Raw genomic sequence first — 20354 nt, 5'->3', positions numbered from 1 at the left:
TTTTAAATTAAAATGAATTGAGATTTCAAGCGAATAATTAATTTTTATAATCCATTCATAATTAATTTAAATTAAATATTATAAAAACTATTAACTCATAATTAAACTCTTCATCGCCTCATCGCTACCCACTTACCAAATTACCATGGACACGATATTGCATTTCCACCACTGCTTGTTAAAATAAAAAACAAAGTTGAAGCTAAAAATTAAAATTTAGATCGATTCAACTAAAATTAAAAAAATCTAAGAAATCAGATCGAATCAAACCGACCGATCTCACTGCTCCTAAGGCCCCGTTTGGTTCACGAATTAAAACATTCCTGGGAGGAATCTTTTTTTTTCCGTTTAACTTACCCACGTTTGGATGGTTATTATTCCCAAGAGAGGGTAAACATTGAATATCAACAGTAGTTTTTTTCTCCTGTTTTACTGGGAATGTTAGTCCCACAGCTCCATTAGGTATTTGAACATTCCCGGTCCCGTTGTCTAAAATACCCTTCTCCCCTCTTGGTTCTGGCCAACGCCTCATCGATTTCCCTCTTTTAGTTTCAGTGTTCTATTGTTATTAATATTTCAGGCTTTGTTCTTACAATTTGATTGTGGTTTTGTTCTGTTATGCTCGGGCTTCTATCTATTCTAAATTTTCTTTATTTCATTTGGCTCGGAAGTTATTAGTTGTATTTGAATCAATATGAAGAAAATAGAATTATTTGATACTCTTTTTTGGTTTTGTTTATGGTTACAGTTTCACCAGTACCAAGTTGTTGGAAGGGCTTACCCAACGGAGAGCGATGAACATCCCAAGATTTACAGGATGAAGCTTTGGACCACCAATGAGGTTCGAGCCAAATCCAAGTTCTAGTTAGTGATTATTTTCATGGACATTTGTGTTTTTTATTTGATTTGGTATCCTATTTGAATGAAGCTTTGAAGTTTTTTGACTTTTGGGTGTTGTTGAATATATTCATCAGGTACTACCTGAGGAAGCTGAAGAAGGTTAAGAAGAGTAACAGTCAAGTCCTCGCCATCAATGAGGCATATTTGCCTTTTATAATTCACTCTGTATTAACTGATTTATTGTTGGGATGTTGTGTTGAAAATTGAAATTTGTTGAAAACATTTTGATATTTCGATATAACAAATTAAGTTAAATGAATTTTAAGATTTTCCAAAATGATTTTCTAAGTATATTCGATATAATTATTCGAATATCAAAACATTACTCAAAATATTTCAAAAATCATTTTTAATCCTTACTTAAGTGTAAAATTAAGTTTTAATCTTAAAACAATTTCAAAATAATCTTTCAAAGTATTTCGAACCATTTCAAAGCCAAAAATTCCAGATTGCTCAGAGGGAACCGATTCCCCCCCAAGGGGGTACCGATTCCCCCCTGAACGGTTTGGCTCCGAGATTTCCAGAATGCTCGGAGGGAACCGATTCCCCCATAGGGGGTACCGATTCCCCCCACGCTCCAAACTGTTTTATTAATTATTTTCACACTAAAACGGCTATATGATCTTCACTAATCATCCCCAACGTTCAGAAGAGATTCAAGGTGTATTTAAACAAGTTCTGAAGCCCTTGATCAACAAGAAATCATAGAGAAACAAGAGAGAAAGCATCAAACACCAAGTTTGTGCAAATCAAGCCAATTTTTCTTTCAATATTCATTTTGCTTTCAAGAACACCATTTGTGCTCATTTGTAATTATCTTTGAGTGTTCTTTTCTTGTTCTAGAATTGTGCAAACATCTTACCTTGTGAGGTTTTATTGTAAGTTTGCAAATTTGTAATCTTCTCTTTAGGAAAAAGAGTGTTCTCAAGAGTTGGGGTATACTCTTGAGGGATTTTGTAAGGTTATCTCTTTGGCCTCAAAAGAAAGAACAAATTAGTGAATTTGTTGGAAAATCCTTAGTGTGGATAGCTAAGGTAGTGGACGTAGACTTTGTTTGAGAAAGTCGAACCACTGTAAATCGCTGTGCAATTACTTTCAATTTTTCTGCAAAAGCTTCCACGAAATTTTTAATTGCCAATTCACCCCCCTCTTGGCCGATTCTGTCGATCGATTAACTCAACAATTGGCATCAGAGCCTAACTCATTTGAAGGTTTAATCGCCTCTTGAGTCAATTCGGGAAGAGTTATATCGATTATTAAAGTCATTAATGGCCTCTGCTTCAAACTTCGACTCCGGTCTCGATTCGATGCCCGTCAACAAGCTTTCTTTCTTCAATGGAGCTAACTATGCCTATTGGAAGAATAGAATGATGTACTTCATTCAAGCAAGTGACATGGGAGCATGGAATGCTGTAGAAGAAGGATACATCAAACCTCTCACTCATCCAAGGTTGTGGAGTGAAGGAGAGACAAGAATGTTCCAGCTCAACTCCAAAGCCATCCATATTATTTTTTGTGCTCTTGGACCAGATGAATACGGAAGAGTTTCATTGTGTACAACCGCCAAAGAAATATGGGACAAGCTTCAAGTCACACATGAAGGTACAGATGAGGTAAAGAAATCAAAAATTAGTATTCTAACGCATAGCTATGAAAATTTCAGGATGAAACCAAATGAAGACATCAAAGCTATGACGGATAGATTTTCAACGATTGTCAATGGTCTCAAATCATATGGAGAGATCATCTCAAATGAAAAGCTTGTGAGGAAGTTAGTCTACTCCCTCCCAAAATCATGGCAATCAAAGAAGACGGCAATCATCGAGTCTAAGGACCTATCGTCCTTAACTCTTGAAGAACTTATCGGTTCACTCCTCACTCATGAGATGATGCTTGAAGATGAGGTGGACCTTGATAAAGTTGAAGAGACACCAAAGGAAAAGGAGAAGAAGAAAAATATTGGAGTTGCTCTCAAATCCACAAAAGATGAGAGTGATTCTAATAATGATGATGATGACGAGGAAATGGCATTGTTTGCCAAACGGTTCAGAAAAATGATGAGACCTTACCAAGAAAGAAAATTCAAACGAAACGAAGGCCTCAAAAATGAACCAAAAGAGAAGGACCCAATCATTTGCTATGAATGCCAAAAGCCGGGGCATGTCAAATATGATTGCCCACAATTGAAGAAAAATGGTCAATCAAAGAATAAGCACAAGGCTCATGTGGCTACATGGAGCGATGAAGAAAGTTCCGATGAAGAGGAACAAGAAGTAGCAAACTTGTGCTTGATGGCATTCGGGGAAAATTCTAAGGTAACCTCTAACTCATCCGATTTTGATGATTTATCTTATGATGAGTTATTTGAGGAGTACAATGGGTTGGCTTCGGATTATGAGAAATTGTTTTTAAAATATAAAAATGATGTTTCAAAATTGAAAAATGAAAACAAACTCATATCCAAAACCAACAACGATCTTGAAAGTAAAATCAAAGATTTGCAAATCAAACTAGAAGAGTTTGAAAAAAAAAATTTAGATTTGCAAAATTTACTTTCAAAGATCAATGATGATCATCAAAAGAAAATTGATGATCTTAAAACTTCTTTTGATAAAGTTGGAACAAAACATTTTGAAAAAGGTGGAAATTCAAAGTCCAACTTTGTTAGAAAAAGTTTTAGAAACTACAATCATAGAGGTCCCCAAAGAACCTCTAATGGAAAAATCGTTAGAAGTATGTGGGTTCCTAAAGAACTCATTACTACTAAAGATAAAAATATCCTACACAAATGGATACCTAAGGGGACTAGGATTTTGGAAACTAATGAATATGGACCCAAAAGAATTTGGGTACCAAAAATCAGAAATTAATCTATGTTTGTAGGGAAAGGAGCATTGCTACAAGGCACGGGAAACAAATTCAAATTCATGGTACCTTGATAGTGGATGCTCAAGACATATGACCGGAGACAAAAGCCGGTTCATTGAGCTTAACGCCAAAAATGGAGGAGAAGTGACTTTTGGAGACAATTCAAAAGGTCACATTGAAGGTATCGGTACAATAGGTAATACCTCTTCCATACAAATTAAGAATGTTTTATATGTGAATGGATTAAAGCATAATCTATTGAGTATTAGTCAATTATGCGATAAAGGATTCAATGTCTTATTTGAAATTAATGGTTGTAAAGTCATTGACATTGCATCTAATCGGATTATACTTGTTGGTCATAGAATAGGAAACATTTACATGGTGCATTTAGATTCTATTGATATGACTAATTTATGCCTAGTTGCTAAGGATGAGCATGATAGTTGGTTATGGCATATGAGACTAGGTCATGCTAGTATGAGTGTTTTGCAACGGTTAATTCAAGGAGACTTAGTAAGAGGGTTGCCTAAGCTTAAATTTGATAATGATAAAATCTGTGATGCATGTGCTAAAGGAAAATAAAAGCGAGTTTCTTTTAAATCTATTAATGATGTATCAACTAGTAGAGTATTACAATTGATCCATTTAGATCTTTTTGGGCCAACTAGAACTACTAGCTTGGGAGGAAAACAATATGCATTTGTCTTGGTAGATGACTATTCTAGATACACTTGGGTTCTATTCTTAAGTACTAAAGATGAAGCATTAGAAAATTTCATCACATTTTCAAAAATAATCCAAAATGAAAAAGGTTACTCTATCACTAGTGTTAGAAGTGATCATGGAACTGAATTTGAAAATCTTGGATTTATTGAGTTTTGTAATTCTAATGGTATTAGCCATAATTTTTCAGTACCTAGAACCCCTCAACAAAATGGAGTTGTTAAGAGGAAAATCGAACTTTAGAAGAAATGGCTAGAACCATGCTTTGTGAAAATAATTTGCCAAAATATTTTTGGGCGGAAGCCACAAATACCGCTTGTTATGTTGTAAATCGAGTAATGATTAGGCCAATTTTAAAGAAAACACCATATGAAATTCTCAAAAATAAAAAGCCTAACATTAGTTATTTTCATCCTTTTGGATGTAAATGTTTTGTTTTAAACAACGGTAAAGAAAACCTTGGCAAATTTGATGCTAAAAGTGATGAAGGAATTTTTATGGGTTATTCCTTAAATTCTAAAGCTTATCGTGTATTTAATAAAAGAACTTTAGTTGTAGAAGAGTCTATACATGTTGTTTTCGATGATAATCCCCTTCCGAGGAAGGATTCTGCTGTTAATGATGATGTAGGTATTGTACAAGCAAATGACGTTAGACATGACGTTGGAGAATCATCATCAAAGGAAGAAACAAAAGATGAGGAAACTCATGATCCCCTCGAGAATCCAACCAGTGAAGAAAGGGAAGTATCTTTTCCAAGAGAGTACAACTATGTCAAGGATGGTGAAATTATAGGTGATCCATCAAAAGGGGTAACTACTCGATCTTCTCTTAGAAATATCTGTAATTATGTTACATTTATTTCATGCATAGAGCCTAAGAACATCAAAGAAGCATTAAAAGATGAACATTGGATTATGGCTATGCAAGAAGAATTAAATCAATTTGAGAGAAGTAAAGTATGGACATTAGTTGAAAGGCCTAGTAATAAATCTACTGTAGGTACTAGATGGGTTTTTAGAAATAAACTTGATGAAAGTGGTAATATAGTGAGGAACAAGGCTAGACTTGTTGCTCAAGTCTATACACAAGAAGAGGGCATAGACTATGATGAAACATACGCTCCCGTAGCTAGGATGGAAGCAATTAGAATGTTATTAGCATTTGCATGTTTCAATGAATTTAAATTATATCAAATGGATGTTAAAAGTGCATTTTTAAATGGTTTTATAAAAGAAGAAGTGTACGTGGAACAACCTCCAAGTTTTGAAGATTCAAATTTTCCGGATCATGTTTTAAAATTGACAAAAGCTCTTTATGGTTTAAAACAAGCTCCTAGAGCTTGGTATGAAAGATTGTCAAATTTTTTAATTGAAAAAGGTTTTTTAAAAGGAAAGGTTGACACTACATTGTTTTTAAAGAGAAAAGGTAAAGATTTATTAGTAGTTCAAATTTATGTTGATGATATAATATTTGGTTCTACTAATGATGTTCTTTGCCAAGAATTTTCTAAGCTAATGCAAAGTGAGTTTGAGATGAGCATGATGGGGGAGCTCTCATTTTTCTTGGGACTCCAAATCAAGCAAAGAAAAGATGGCATCTTCATTAATCAAGCTAAGTACATCAAAGATATGCTCAAGAAGTTTGGACTGGAAAATGGGAAACCTCATAACACTCCAATGAGCTCTTCAACAAAGCTTGACTTAGATGAAGGAGGCAAATGTGTAGATGTTAAATTATATAGGTCAATGATTGGCTCTTTGCTTTATCTAACCGCAAGTAGACCGGATATTATGTTTAGTGTTTGCTTGTGTGCTAGGTTTCAATCATGTCCTAAAGAATCACATTTACTAGCTGTTAAGAGAATCTTTAGATACCTTAAGGACACTCCTAGTTTAGGACTTTGGTATCCTAGAGACTCTAGCTTTAGCTTGCATGCCTTTTCTGATGCGGATTATGGAGGATGAAAATTAGATAGGAAAAGCACCTCCGGTACTTGCCAATTCCTTTGAAATATGCTGATTTCTTGGTTTTCAAAGAAACAAAATTGTGTTGCATTATCTACCACTGAAGCGGAATACATTTCAGCCGGTAGTTGTTGTGCACAAGTTTTATGGATGAAACAATAACTTTTTGATTATGGAATTGAAGTAGGTACCATTCCTATCAAGTGTGACAATACTAGTGCTATTTGTCTCACTAAAAATCTCATCCAACACTCTAGAACTAAGCACATTGAAATAAGACATCACTTCATTAGAGACCATGTCACTAAGGAAGATGTAGTTCTAGAATATGTTGATACTTTGCATCAATTAGCGGATATCTTTACAAAACCCTTAGACAAGGAAAGGTTTTGGACACTTATAAGAGAATTAGGTTTAACTAACCTATCTTCACTTAGTGTTTAAAATAATTTAGCACTTTTAATAAATACTGAAAAATGCTTATAATAATAATTTTTGATTGCATTCTTGCTATTAGTTAGGGGGAGTTTATGATTCTTAGTGAAAATTAATTTTATGTTCAAATAATGTTTAAAGATTAATTTAATTGTTTGAACATAATTATTTTTCAATATATGAGTTGCCTATACCACTAGAGAAAATTAATTTAGCATTTTGTGTGCTTAAAAATCAGATTTTAGCATTTTAGTGCAGAGGGAATCGATCCCCCCATGAGGGAACCGATTCCCCCTTTGAAGGGGAACCGATTCCCCCCACAGGGGAATCGATACCCCCCTGTGGTTCTGTTAAAATCGGTCAGAACCCTTCAAAAACGCAAAAGCCCTCCATTTTCTTCCTTGCCGACCAAACTCTATCCCTTTCTCCTTTCTTGCCTCAAATCAACGATATTAATCGGAATTCGCTTCAAATATCATCTTCTAAACCTGTTGGAGTCATTAAAATCGTGCAAACAACATCTAAATCCCCTCAATCTTCATCTTTCAAGGTAAATTTTTCTAAACTCTCTACTTCATTGTTTTTGAACATAGGATTAGTTTTAAATAGTTTTAGGTTGAAATAGTGATCGGGCATTGATTGTTTAGTGATTAGAAACTAGATGTTACAACTAATTTCATCAAAAACACAAGAATTTTCCAAATTTTTTAAATTTTCGAAATTAAAAAAAATGTTGCTTTTCAAATCATTGTGTTTTGATTAAATTATGTTGTTGTTATGAAAACTATACATATATTGTTTCTCAAAACCATATTTTTCAAAAGTGTTTTCAAAAACTTTGCCCATTAGGATTGATTTAGAGAACCTTGAAATATTGAGGACTCAATTGAGTTTTGGGATTAATTAAATTGCATACATTTGATTTTAAAATTGCAGGTTATCCAATTTATTCCGATTTCCTTCACCATGTCTAATCCTAAACGTGCTAGGTCTTCATCTAGTCGTTCACACCGACAACCAAATCCACCTCCAAATCCTCCACCTATTCCAATTTCTAATCCTAATCCTATTGATCCTAATTTGACTATCCAAAATTCGTGTTTCAATCATCCTGGTCCTAGAAATCATCGTTTTTGGTATTATCAATATTTCGACTCTTACAAAATCTGGGAAGAACGTATTCCTTCTCGTCAAGCTATGTTAGCTATCAATTTTAAATATCTTCCTCTTTTACAAGAGTGGAAATTTGATAAACTCTTTGACCTTGAACCCATCGTTTACCATCAACTTGTTCGTATTTTCTATTCTAATGCCGTTTTTGTTAAAGACCAAACTGAAACCGAAACCATAGGAATTCGTTCCTACCTTCTAGGACAATTCTTATATATTGACTCGGCTTACATAGCCAATACATTCGGATTAGATAATGAAGGGATTTCAAATGAAAAACAGGTTTTAGGATCTCGTTATAAAAGAAGGGATAGTGCAAGTGTCCTAGACCTTCATGAACGTTTTCTTCATCTAATGATTTCATGGTGGTTTCGACCATCTGGAGGTCGTTATTCTACTCTTAGAGCCTTAGATCTTTGGTGGTTATATTGTTTCGAAAACAATATTAAAATCAACCTACCTCAGATTATTTTTGCTGAAATTGTTGAAACCGTAAATCTTGTTCCTAATAAAAAAAACTTTGTTCATCTCTTGTTTACGGTTGTATTTTGAGTAATCTGTTTTCCAAAGCTGGGCTTAGAGTCGGTCTAGATGCCGTTTTTCCTCTTAAGAAACAAATTAACCTTCTTTCCTTAACGAGAGCGGGATGGATTAAGGATAAGGAAACCGGGGAATGGGTTCGAACTTCTGCAACTACTCCGGGAGTGAGTTCTTCACAAGCTCCACCCGAAGCTGACGAAGATCTCGAGCTTGAGCAACTAATGCGAGACATCGATGAAGCTGAAGCTGAACCTGAGCAGGCCGAGGAGCAGCCCGAAGAGCAAGCACAACAATCGACTCAAATGCCTCCATATTTTCAATCTTTTATGGAGACATTTGATTATCGATATGCGACCATGGATTCGCGCTTTATTTCTATAGAGTCCCATTTATCCACAATGGGAGCTCAACAATTAGAAATTCTTCGGGAAATGCGTGCAAATAATGAAGCAACCAACGCACGTATTAATGACCTCACTAACGAAATGGCCACTATGCGAGCTCGTTTTCCTCCTCCTAATCCGGATATATGATTAAATGTTTTACTTTGTTTTCCAAACTTATTGTTTAACATTTTGAATATTTTGGGATGTTTGAATTTGAGGATTGTGAATTTGTTTGGATTTATGGATGGTTTGAACTTATATGTTTGGTGTGATTTATTTATTATTGCATCATTTACATCATTATTAGCAATATGACCAATTTTGCCATATCACATTATTTATGAATATTGATTACGGAACTAATGGCTAACGTTTCTCTTAATTGTGATCTTAGCAGCTTATGCATTCATATACCTAATCAATTGGCTTAATATTTTTCACGTTTATTTGAATCTTTTTGATTTAACAAAAAGGGGGAGAAGTGTGTTTTAAGTGTGTTTTTAAAATGATAAATGGGAGAAGTGTTAAAGTAAGGGGGAGTAATTTCAAAACTTGATTTCAAAATCTTAAAATTACTAAAATGTTTTGTTATATCAAAAAGGGGGAGATTGTTGAAAACATTTTGATATTTCGATATAACAAATTAAGTTAAATGAATTTTAAGATTTTCCAAAATGATTTTCTAAGTATATTCGATATAATTATTCGAATATCAAAACATTACTCAAAATATTTCAAAAATCATTTTTAATCCTTACTTAAGTGTAAAATTAAGTTTTAATCTTAAAACAATTTCAAAATAATCTTTCAAAGTATTTCGAACCATTTCAAAGCCAAAAATTCCAGATTGCTCAGAGGGAACCGATTCCCCCCCAAGGGGGTACCGATTCCCCCCTGAATAGTTTGGCTCCGAGATTTCCAGAATGCTCGGAAGGAACCGATTCCCCCATAGGGGGTACCGATTCTCCCCTGTTCAACGGTCGAAATATTTGAATTTTACACTTAGGGAACCGATTCCCCATAGGGGGTATCGATTCCCCCCACGCTCCAAACTGTTTTATTAATTGTTTTCACACTAAAACGGCTATATGATCTTCACTAATCATCCCCAACGTTCAGAAGAGATTCAAGGTGTATTTAAACAAGTTCTGAAGCCCTTGATCAACAAGAAATCATAGAGAAACAAGAGAGAAAGCATCAAACACCAAGTTTGTGCAAATCAAGCCAATTTTCCTTTCAATATTCATTTTGCTTTCAAGAACACCATTTGTGCTCATTTGTAATTATCTTTGAGTGTTCTTTTCTTGTTCTAGAATTGTGCAAACATCTTACCTTGTGAGGTTTTCTTGTAAGTTTGCAAATTTGTAATCTTCTCTTTGGAAAAAAGAGTGTTCTCAAGAGTTGGGGTATACTCTTGAGGGATTTTGTAAGGTTATCTCTTTGGCCTCAAAAGAAAGAACAAATTAGTGAATTTGTTGGAAAATCCTTAGTGTGGATAGCTAAGGTAGTGGACGTAGACTTTGTTTGAGAAAGTCGAACCACTGTAAATCGCTGTGTAATTACTTTCAATTTTTCTGCAAAAGCTTCCACGAAATTTTTAATTGCCAATTCACCCCCCTCTTGGCCGATTCCGTCGATCGATTAACTCAACAAAATTTCATTAGGTAAATTACCCTTTTCATTTCGATTAATGTTCGAAACTATTTTGCTAGAATTGATGATGTTTAGCTCGGGTTTGTGCAATTTACTCTGTAATTTTTGTTTGATAGGAGGGAACTTGTATAGCAAGAAACATATGACCTTCAAGGTTTTCATGCCAAATTTTTTTATACTTTTAAAAAGTTCATACATCTTTTTTTGGCCGATTGAGATTTCATTGAATGATTTATTTGGTCTCATAACTTTTGGGGGATTCATATGTAAGATCGAATTAAAAAAACAGTTCATCAAAATCAGTTTGAAACTTTTTATAACTAGATGCTTGCAACTATTTCTCAATATTTTACTTTGTTGTGATCTCCTACCTCTGTACTGTGAAAACTTCATCAGAAAAAGAGAAGTTATTGTTAATGCTTGACACACAAGAGAACATGATTTCAGATTCATTCTTTGATTTTCATTTGCAATGCCTGATATTTAAGTTAAATTCCTCTGCAGATTTTTTAGAAGAACCCGACTAAGATCAAGAACTACGGTATCTGGCTCCGCTATCAAAGCCGTACCGGTTATCACAACATGTACAAGGAATACCGCGACATTACTTTGAATGGAGATGTCGAACAGATGTACACCGAGATGGCTTCTCGTCACAGGGTCAGGTTCCCCTGCATCCAGATTATCAAGACCACAACCATCCCGGCTAAGCTATGCAAGAGGGACAACACCAAACAGTTCCATAACTCAAAAATCAAGTTCCCATTGGTGGTTAAGAAGGTGAGGCCACCTACCAGGAAGCTGAAGACAACCTACAAGGCGTCAAGGCCCAACTTGTTTATGTAGTGGAGTTAAGGTAATTGTAGTTCTACGATTTTTCGTAGTGAAGGTCTTATCGGTTTGTTGACCAGTTATTGTTTTCGTTTGAAAAGCCTAGGCTATCAGGAAGGTTGAATTTTGATCTTTGGGTTTCAATATCTTGTTTTGTTTAGTTATAACCGCTAGTTTGCTATGTGATTGTCGTTTTCTTTCCTTGGAATCACCTCCGAATGACTATCAATCAAACTTTTAGATAACATGGAGCAAATCTTCGATAATATCTTCTTTTTATAAGAAATGCTGGTTGAATTAAAATAGTTACTACTAGGACTTCACAAAAAGATTTAATGTCATTATCTAGTTGAGGAATTGTCGAAAAGATGGGTTACTACATAGGTTTAACCATAATGTTTAACAAAGATTTTGTAAGATTGAGGGATTAACTTTCAGTGTTTGGGAAGTTGAGGGATGAAATTCACAACTAAGCCATAAGCAAGAGGAATTAATCATCTTGTTGTTAAACATTAAAAACAACTCATATTTATTTCTATGCAACGATTGAGTGTCTTATTTAAACCACCTTGAATTTAATTTTTTATAATTTGAATTAATATTATGAATTAAAAATATTAAAACAACCATAAAAATATTTTAGTTATTGACAATGTACATACACTTCATAGACGTATTTATAACTTCACTTATTAAAAAATATAGAACAAAGACAATTTTGTAAAATATACATTCCAATAATCTTTTATTCCTTCAACCAAAAACTATAATCTTACATTCCTGCCAAACCAACCAAATATAGTAATGTAACATTCCCAGTAATATTATTCTCTGATAATCTTTTATTCCCACTGATAATCTTACATTCCGTGAACCAAACGCACCCTAAGACAACTTGAAAATGCATTGCAAACTGTTTGATTTTTGTAAGGCTAATTAATTTCAGTTCATCTTAAAGAAAATCTGCCCTGAATTAACTGACAACTAATTGCATAAAAAATGCTTGGATGCAGCAGATATGAACAAGCCGTTGAAGAAAGTAAAATCCAAATCAAATGAAGACTTCTAACTTCAAAACAAAATAAATATGTCCCTTATTTTGGTGCTCATGGCATTGGCGACCTAGATGGAAATTGATTTTCTAGAGAATGATAATCACTAGGAACAAACACAGGTAGCTGGCCACCTCTCTCTGATCTACCCTGCTGCCGATGAAGATGATGACTCGATGAAGAACCTCTATCCAACCCCACAGACAATGAACTCGTTAGAGGACCACCAAAAAATATTGATTGACCACTATACAAAAGTTGTGATCCAGTTGTCTGCAAAGGGCCTGCATTTCTGGAAGAGGAAGACACGAAGCGCCCGGCTTCTGGATCCCAGAAAACTGAAGTTCTGGAGCTTTCTATTGCACTGCAAGTTCTCCTGATAGAATGTTCAACATCATGTTCATTCCCTTCACTTTGTTTTACTGACAATGGAGATTGATTGACTAACGCACCATACATGGGGTTAAAATGTTCTCTATTTGAATGCTGTTGTGCCATTGGAGACGGGGTTATGCTGGAAAGATGACTGCTCATGTCCCCAACGCTGTGAGCACATGATCCGGCATCATCTCTGCCCGCATGGCTCGAAGGATATGAGCTCAATGTACCTGCTATAGTATTTTTAATCTGAGACCCATTGTCAGTACTAGTGGGACTGCTTCTTCCACTAATGTTGCTACTAGACAGTTGATCAGCACTGTATGGATGATGCCTAGTGCCTACAGGACGGAGGACGGAGGAGGTTGCTCTAGCTTTGGCAGCTGCTTTAACCGCCTCTTTAGTATCCAATTTTGCAAGTTTCCATGCACTTATTCGGACAGGACGTTGGGGTAGTTTTTTACCCTTGTCTAGTGGGTGTACAGTATCTGGATCTACTGTGGATGGTAAGAGACCCGGGTCCAAATGTGGGATTATTTCATCCTTTGCAAGAAAACAATAATCAGTTATAACTTTTAAAGAATAACAGAAAATCCATGACAGATGATCATCCTAAGAGAGGATGTACCCATGTTTAAGACAACAACTGGAATTATAAATTCATATTGAAACTGCGGCCACAATTTGCATGCAACATTTCATTCTTCAATTTCTATAGCATACACCATCACCGATATAAAATGACCGAGTTTTCATGTTTAGTAGTAAGGAAGTGGTACCTGGTGGTCCATGAAGATTCTAGGTGGGGTGCACCAAGCACCTTTGTATTGCAACCTTCTCCCAAGAGAGCTTCTTCCACTTATGGCAGTTAAAGCTGAACTGGTAGGTGATGATGAAATAGTCTGCTGATCTTCACCATCTGCAGACTGTCCAGGTGGTTCACTTTGTGTTCTCATTGCAACAACATACTCATATGTTGTGATACCCTGTGGTTAGAAATGACAATGGTTCAATGTTTACATATTAAGACAGGAAGAGAGAGATGGGGGGGGGGGGGCAGAGAGAGAGACCTTTCTGATCAAAATTATATGGAAAAAGAACAGCTCCCCCAGAGGCACAATTGCAAGAAGAGAAACAGCTGTGCAGAGGGCCTGTGATCATTTGTATAATGTTAGGCAAAACCCGTGGCAACCGAGGTTTTCATTCACTCTTAGAGAAGTGAACACAAGCAGTCATCTATTTCAACCAGCCTCCGGGAAGCAAACATGTATAATTATAGAACATTTTGAAGCACCAACCACACGATTCACATTTTAGAGCTAGGATTTTTGCTTCTCAATACCCATGAAATTCGGAGGTTTAATTCAAAATCCAATGTCTAGAGTTTGTAAACTAGAGTCCAAATGAGAAAAAAAAATCAATGCAAATATTCTATAATCAATGCATATTTTGTCCTGGAAAATGACCAAGTCAACTGCGGTAAAACTTCTCAATCAATCAAGGTGCTCTCTCATAGGAAAACAATATTACAGAAACAATCTGAGCTCTTAAGCAGATGCAGAGAACCTACCACCACACTAGCAAAAGGGGGGCGGGAGAATCCAACTCCAAGCTTCTCGGTTATATCAGTTTCTGTACCCTTTTTATCAGTAAAACATCGCACAAGAACAGCAATGCCAACTCCAAATTCAACAATAAGCTGACGACCACATACATGCACACGTGCGGGCACATAAGAATAAGTTCAGTTCTTGTCAGGAGATGCAAATGAATGATATGAACCATTGTCCAAAAGCTATCCTAAGAACTTACCCAAACAAGGCTAGCTGCCATCAAGCACACAAAACTGATGTAATTTTTCCTGCCGACGCAATTATTCAACCACTGGATAAAATGGTAAAACAGTTTAGTCATGCCCAAGATTACATGAAATTCTAAATCAGTAAAAAAGAGCCGGATTGTTTTCAAAACGCTACTAAGAAATTACAAGTTATGGAGAAAAAAGCAGACTTACAGCACATAGCCAAGGCACTACAATTAGTCAACCAGAAGCCCTAGGTGATTACCAGTCCAGTAACATAAATGTTCTAGCTATCAATTTTTGATAGTAGTTCTCAAAGACCAAGAAATTGTCCATAAATTTATGACACTGAAAAGGATAAAAAATTGATAACTCACTCGACAATGATGATCAAATCCATCAACACATTTTTCACAACTTCTACAATGCTTGCTGAACTTTCGCACCTGCAAAAGGTGAGTTGCAAGGGCAGCTAGAATTATTATAGCTCAACAACATGCAACCAGAGACAAGCTTCTTCCAGAAAAAAAGAGAATCAAATATATACAAGCCAGTTGTTTCAAAAGCATGGAAATTCTAGATAATTAGTATGAATACAACCCAGGGATATAGTTGCTTGAAAAGCAAGGAAAGGTAATTTCTTTAAATAACATTCAAGCAGTAAAATATATGCAAGTCGGTTGTTCCAAAAGCACGGAAACTCTAAAAAATTAGCATGAATACAGGCTATACAGCCCAGGGATATACTTACTTGAAAAGAACGGGAAGGTAATTTCTTTTCATATATAAGTGAAAGCTATATCAAGAAACTTCTTTTTTGTGTCTAAGCGTGCACCTAGGTAAGACCGTAAGAGTGCTACTGCACAAGTTTGGGCTATTTACGTTTGATAAAATTAGCTTTCTCATTTCTTGTATTCCATTGAAAAGGTAGACATCAGTGAGAAAAAACAAAAGGTTATTTTTGGGGGGGGGGGGGTTCAGGGCTCACGGATATGGAGAGAACTATCCTACTAAGAACCTTACTTCTGCATTACACAATGTGCAGAACAAAGCATCTTCTTCTCCAGATTGTTGCTGCAGAAGGTCTGCATCTTTGCAGCAATCTTCTTTTATGATACAAGCACAAAAAAACCCACCAAGTTTGGAACACCATCGTGAACTATGCATATTATATTCACTTCCATACTTCAATCCTATACTGCAAGGCTCTTCAATAGAAGATGCATTCCCTGGTTAAACAGCACAAATTCTTTGGTTAATTGAGACAAACGATATACTACAGAGAAGCTCATATCTTAATACAGGCAGCTATTATTAAACAATTTTCAAAAGACAGTTCTAACTATCAACCAATTATGTTCACAATTATCATGCAATCTATTAGCAAAACCGTGCATAAAAAACGTTACCTGGCGGATCCATTTCATTGTGTGATTTACAAGCTGATTCCTTGTCAGCTTCAAGGAGAATTCCAGGATCACAAGGATCAATAGCAGTGCATCGAACATACAAGATGAGAACAGAGATTGCCTGAAAATGAAAATCAAGCATAAAGATAATAATTAGGAAAGCAACTAAAGAAGTTTTAAACCTTAAGTACAGATAAATCAAAAGGTTACTTCCGTTACCGTGATAGAGTAGACACCAATAGCCACATATTCATAGATATCTTTTCCAAGAAAGGGAGCAAAAAAGGCATAATATGCAACCGATAGTAGAAAGAAAACAGTAATGGCTACAACCTGTCCGCCGTTGAGAAACAAAAAGGATAATGAGTGGTTGTTGAAACGAGACACATGCAAGAAATTTATCACATGAATCCTATTAGAGGCTGGAGCTTACAAGAACATAAACCAGCAATGTGTAAAGATTACTTAGGCAATGAAAAACCATCAGGTTTAACATCACGTCTGATATAGATGGCTTCATAGAGTATTATGACTCTCTTCTAAAGTCACGACTTGGTTTAAAATTGTTTTCTCGTATTGTAGTCTTAGCAACTACTTTACATGCTAATCAAAAGTAGGCATCCCTTTGCAATGAAATAACTTGGTGACAAGGGAAATGGGCAATAATGACTATAAACTAAAATTAGAACCTTATTAGCACATAAAAAATTTCACACAATCTAATAATTTATTTTGTTTAGACTAAAAGTATATAGAGGAGAATTAAGATGTCAGCTTGTTTCTACTTTCCTTGGTAGTTCCAAAGCAAAGCAATACATTAATTTGACCAACTACTCTACTCATATTTGAGATAGATGAAAATTTCCCAAGTTGGGCTATTTTCTTAATCTAAACGGTTAATCGGATCTAATAAAAGAAAAGAAACACAAACACCTCAAAAACATGGAGCTTAGTTAATTTAAAAAAAAAATGCATTCAAGTAACACTCGACAAAATCAATATTCATGACAAACGATAAAACTCAGGTAACCCGTATACATAAATTCGTAATATATATATTATACATATATAAAAGAATCCCCTTCCAAACATACAAAAGAAACAACAAGTGCAAAAGAGATTAGGAACAGTTACTCTTCGCTAAAGATAACAATGTAAATAAATGAGAATAAAGGAAAAACACGGTAACTAGAAACACAAAATGCACAAAAAGAGGCAACTGATATAATAGAAAGGAACAGAATAAACCTGAAATGTATGAGCCGGCAGTTGCCAGCCGTGACGCCTCACCATTGTCAAACAACTGCTCCGAAATTCCTCAATCACCACCACATTCGACAAAACCCAGTTTGAAAATACTAATACCAAAATCTTGAAGACGTGTGCTTCACATTTGGTCTGGTTCCTTTTATTCTTTTTGGCATCAAAACCGTTTCATCCCTTGAACTCAAAACAAAACTAAGAAAATTAGAAGAGAGAAGAAGGGGCTCAACTAGACCCAGTAGAAATACACTAATTTAGAGAAGAGGCATAAAGTTAGTTTTCAAGATTTAGAATTTGGAGAATTGAATGAATGCATTTCGATCAGGGACAGCCCTTGAAGTTGAAGAAGCGATGAATAAAGGAAGACCAGAGTACGGAGAGTGTAGGTTTCTTTAATTTAAGGCTTAATTGCAAAAATAAATGCACCAACTCTACATCCAAAAAAATGATTTGGTACCTAAATATTTTTTTTTGTTAAAAATTAGTGTTTAAAATTTTCTCAATTATTGTTATATTTTTTATTCTTTTATTTTTTAATAATAAAAATATTTGTTTTAATGAAAAAAAATTAAAAAAAAAAACTTAATTTATTTACAAAAAAACCCCTAAACTTTTAACACAATTATAAAAAAATTCAAAAAAACTAAAATATCTCATTTCAACCCGTTACCATGGTGGAACACCGGAGGAGCACCGATGGAGCGACAGCGAGGATGAGTTTTGAGCGGAATTTGACGATGGTTCGAATGGTGGTGACAGCGTGGCATATGGACGTCGAGATCGACCGTAATCGACGAAAAATACCGTCGATGACTTAAAATTCGACGAAACTTTGAATGCTTCTCCACTGCAAATTGCGGCAGCTTACGGTGAAAGGTCATTGTGGGTTTGATAGAAGGTCGACGTTGGTGCCGATGATAGTGAGAGTGATGGTCACCGCTGGCCAACCGACGACCTATTGTAGGGGGCATGGGGAAGGGGAGAGGAAACACGCAGGGGCACTATTCTTTTTTTCTTTACAAAAAAATTATTTTTTTTAAATAAAATCTCAAAATTACTAGAACATTACATGTGTCAATTAACGGTCAGTTAACGGTGATTTTTAACAGCGAAAATTTTTTTAGACACTAAAACGTTATTAGGCAAAGTTCAAACATTTATTTTTGTATTAAGCTTTAATTTAAAATAGAAAATATAAACTGTGATTTAGAAAAACGACGCCATTTGAAGTTATAGCTATCGAATATTATGTTGTTGTTTTTTTATAGAAAGCTGCTAGTTTTATTAAAAATAGAAAATATTCAGAATTACAATGAAGATTTACGAACATAACCGTAAACGTAAACTAAATTATAATTAGGACATTTTCTTATAACTATTAACATAAAAACTAGCCACATAGATCACACAATGGCCATAAAATGAAAATGTTAAAAAACTATCAAATGCTCGAATAAAATAAAAATACGAACAAATCTGACTGCATCGACAAACGAACAACAAAAGGGGATGAAACAACTGAAAGACCACCTACAAATCGCAAATTATAGTCAAACGACTTGAGAAAACTATCCACGAGCGCAAAACGCGTATAAAAAATAATCTGAGGTTCAAAAGCAGGAAATAACAGCAAGATAATAAAGAAACACCATCTTGATCAATCGTGGTTGTCGTAATCGTCTTTCGGTTGGGCCCCGGAATTGGGCTTCGACTTGAAAAATGTGGATTGAAGTCGCCACCGACAATTTTAAAATGAATTTAGGTGGGTCAGACACCATCTTACCTGATATGCGTTTTTACCAGAAATGTGTCGGGTTCGGGAGTCGGTTACGGTCAAGGAATGATTAACACCCTTGAACCACCCTTTCGGTACCAATTAATTTACCGGTTGTCTTAGTTGTGGAAATTTAAAATTTAAATTAAAATTTAACAGACCCGATTCAAATTACTTATAATTGATTGATTTGAATACCCTTAAAAGATAAAAACGTTAGATTCGTAGCGGAGTATAAAATCGAATTAGGATAGCAAGTGTGCAAACGTGAGAATAATAAATAAAATAAGAAAAAATGGAAAATAACAAAATACGTAAAAAAATAATAAAAATAATAATAATAAAAACAAAAAAATGTTAAAAAAGACACAGATAAAGGAAAAAAATAATAGAGTAAAAAAAGGTAAAAAAATTAAAAATGAATAAAAATAATGTGTATTATAAAGTAGTATTTACTAATACAAATAAAAATAATAAATATATAATACTAAGTAAAACAAGTAAAAAATAAAGATATACATGATATTAAGAAAAATATAAAAAAAATAAAGTAAAAATATAATATATATAAATAAATAAAAACAAAAATAGAATATTAAGAATATATATATATATAAAAACGTATAAAATATAATATTAAGAAAAAAATATATATACATAGCAAATGAAGAAAAATTAATACATCTATACTTATATATAATAATAATATAAGATATATATAGTAAAAATAATATAATATAAATAAATAAAAAAGAGGAATATAGTAAATAAATAAAAATATAATTATATATATATATATGAGACGAAATTAATATAAAAGTAAAATTAAAGGGTAAATTTCAAGGTAAATTAAATATTAAGATTGACTTAGGGGGAATATTAAATACTTTTAAAAAATGAACATGCATCGGGAGTAGATCTAGGTTTGAAACTTTGAAACCCCACCCCTTTTTGGTCATCGACACAACCCACGCTTTAGGTTATTCGAACCAAATCTCAAGAAAAATAATATGCACATGCAAGAAATGAACGATTCAATGTAAAAAAAATGCTACCTTTTATTTCCTTTTCGAATCTTTACAATAGCTTTGCCTTTGTATTTTTTCGTGCTTTCCGCTGTATCTTGTATGTAAATCCGTGTCTTACAAATGGAGAGGATTCCATGTATTTATAGTGAAAAAACTAACTATTTTTATAATCC

The 20354-nt window shown here is 34.4% G+C and overlaps 1 protein-coding gene and 1 pseudogene across 1 annotated transcript; one reads left to right on the top strand and one right to left on the bottom strand.

Annotated features, from left to right (window-relative positions):
- Nucleotides 1-802: 802 nt before the first annotated feature.
- Nucleotides 803-11491, top strand: LOC120194644 (annotated as a pseudogene).
- A 926-nt stretch (nucleotides 11492-12417) lies between these two features.
- Nucleotides 12418-17759, bottom strand: LOC120194659 (protein S-acyltransferase 21-like). The gene is made up of 10 exons (XM_039196908.1): nucleotides 17365-17759; nucleotides 16336-16449; nucleotides 16117-16237; nucleotides 15731-15936; nucleotides 15085-15153; nucleotides 14719-14790; nucleotides 14477-14605; nucleotides 13977-14057; nucleotides 13686-13892; nucleotides 12418-13449 (listed from the first exon to the last, which is right to left on the bottom strand). The coding sequence occupies exons 1-10, from the start codon at nucleotides 17407-17409 to the stop codon at nucleotides 12583-12585; spliced, it is 1911 nt and encodes a 636-aa protein (XP_039052839.1). The 5' UTR covers nucleotides 17410-17759; the 3' UTR covers nucleotides 12418-12582.
- Between the last annotated feature and the right edge of the window lie 2595 nt (nucleotides 17760-20354).

This window comes from Hibiscus syriacus, unplaced genomic scaffold (assembly GCF_006381635.1).
Source record: "Hibiscus syriacus cultivar Baekdansim isolate YM2019G1 unplaced genomic scaffold, ASM638163v2 tig00117000_pilon, whole genome shotgun sequence".
Taxonomy (NCBI): Eukaryota; Viridiplantae; Streptophyta; class Magnoliopsida; order Malvales; family Malvaceae; genus Hibiscus; species Hibiscus syriacus.
This window is presented reverse-complemented; position numbering and strand designations above follow the sequence as displayed.

Excerpts from the sequence above, each read along its gene's own strand:
- LOC120194659 (XM_039196908.1), bottom strand. The coding sequence starts at position 17,409 with ATGGTGAGGCGTCACGGCTGGCAACTGCCGGCTCATACATTTCAG. Across the intron at positions 14,791-15,084 it reads GATTTGATCATCATTGTCGA|TGGTTGAATAATTGCGTCGG; the intron begins GTGAGTTATCAA and ends CATTTTATCCAG. Across the intron at positions 14,606-14,718 it reads TGGCAGCTAGCCTTGTTTGG|CTTATTGTTGAATTTGGAGT; the intron begins GTAAGTTCTTAG and ends TGTGGTCGTCAG.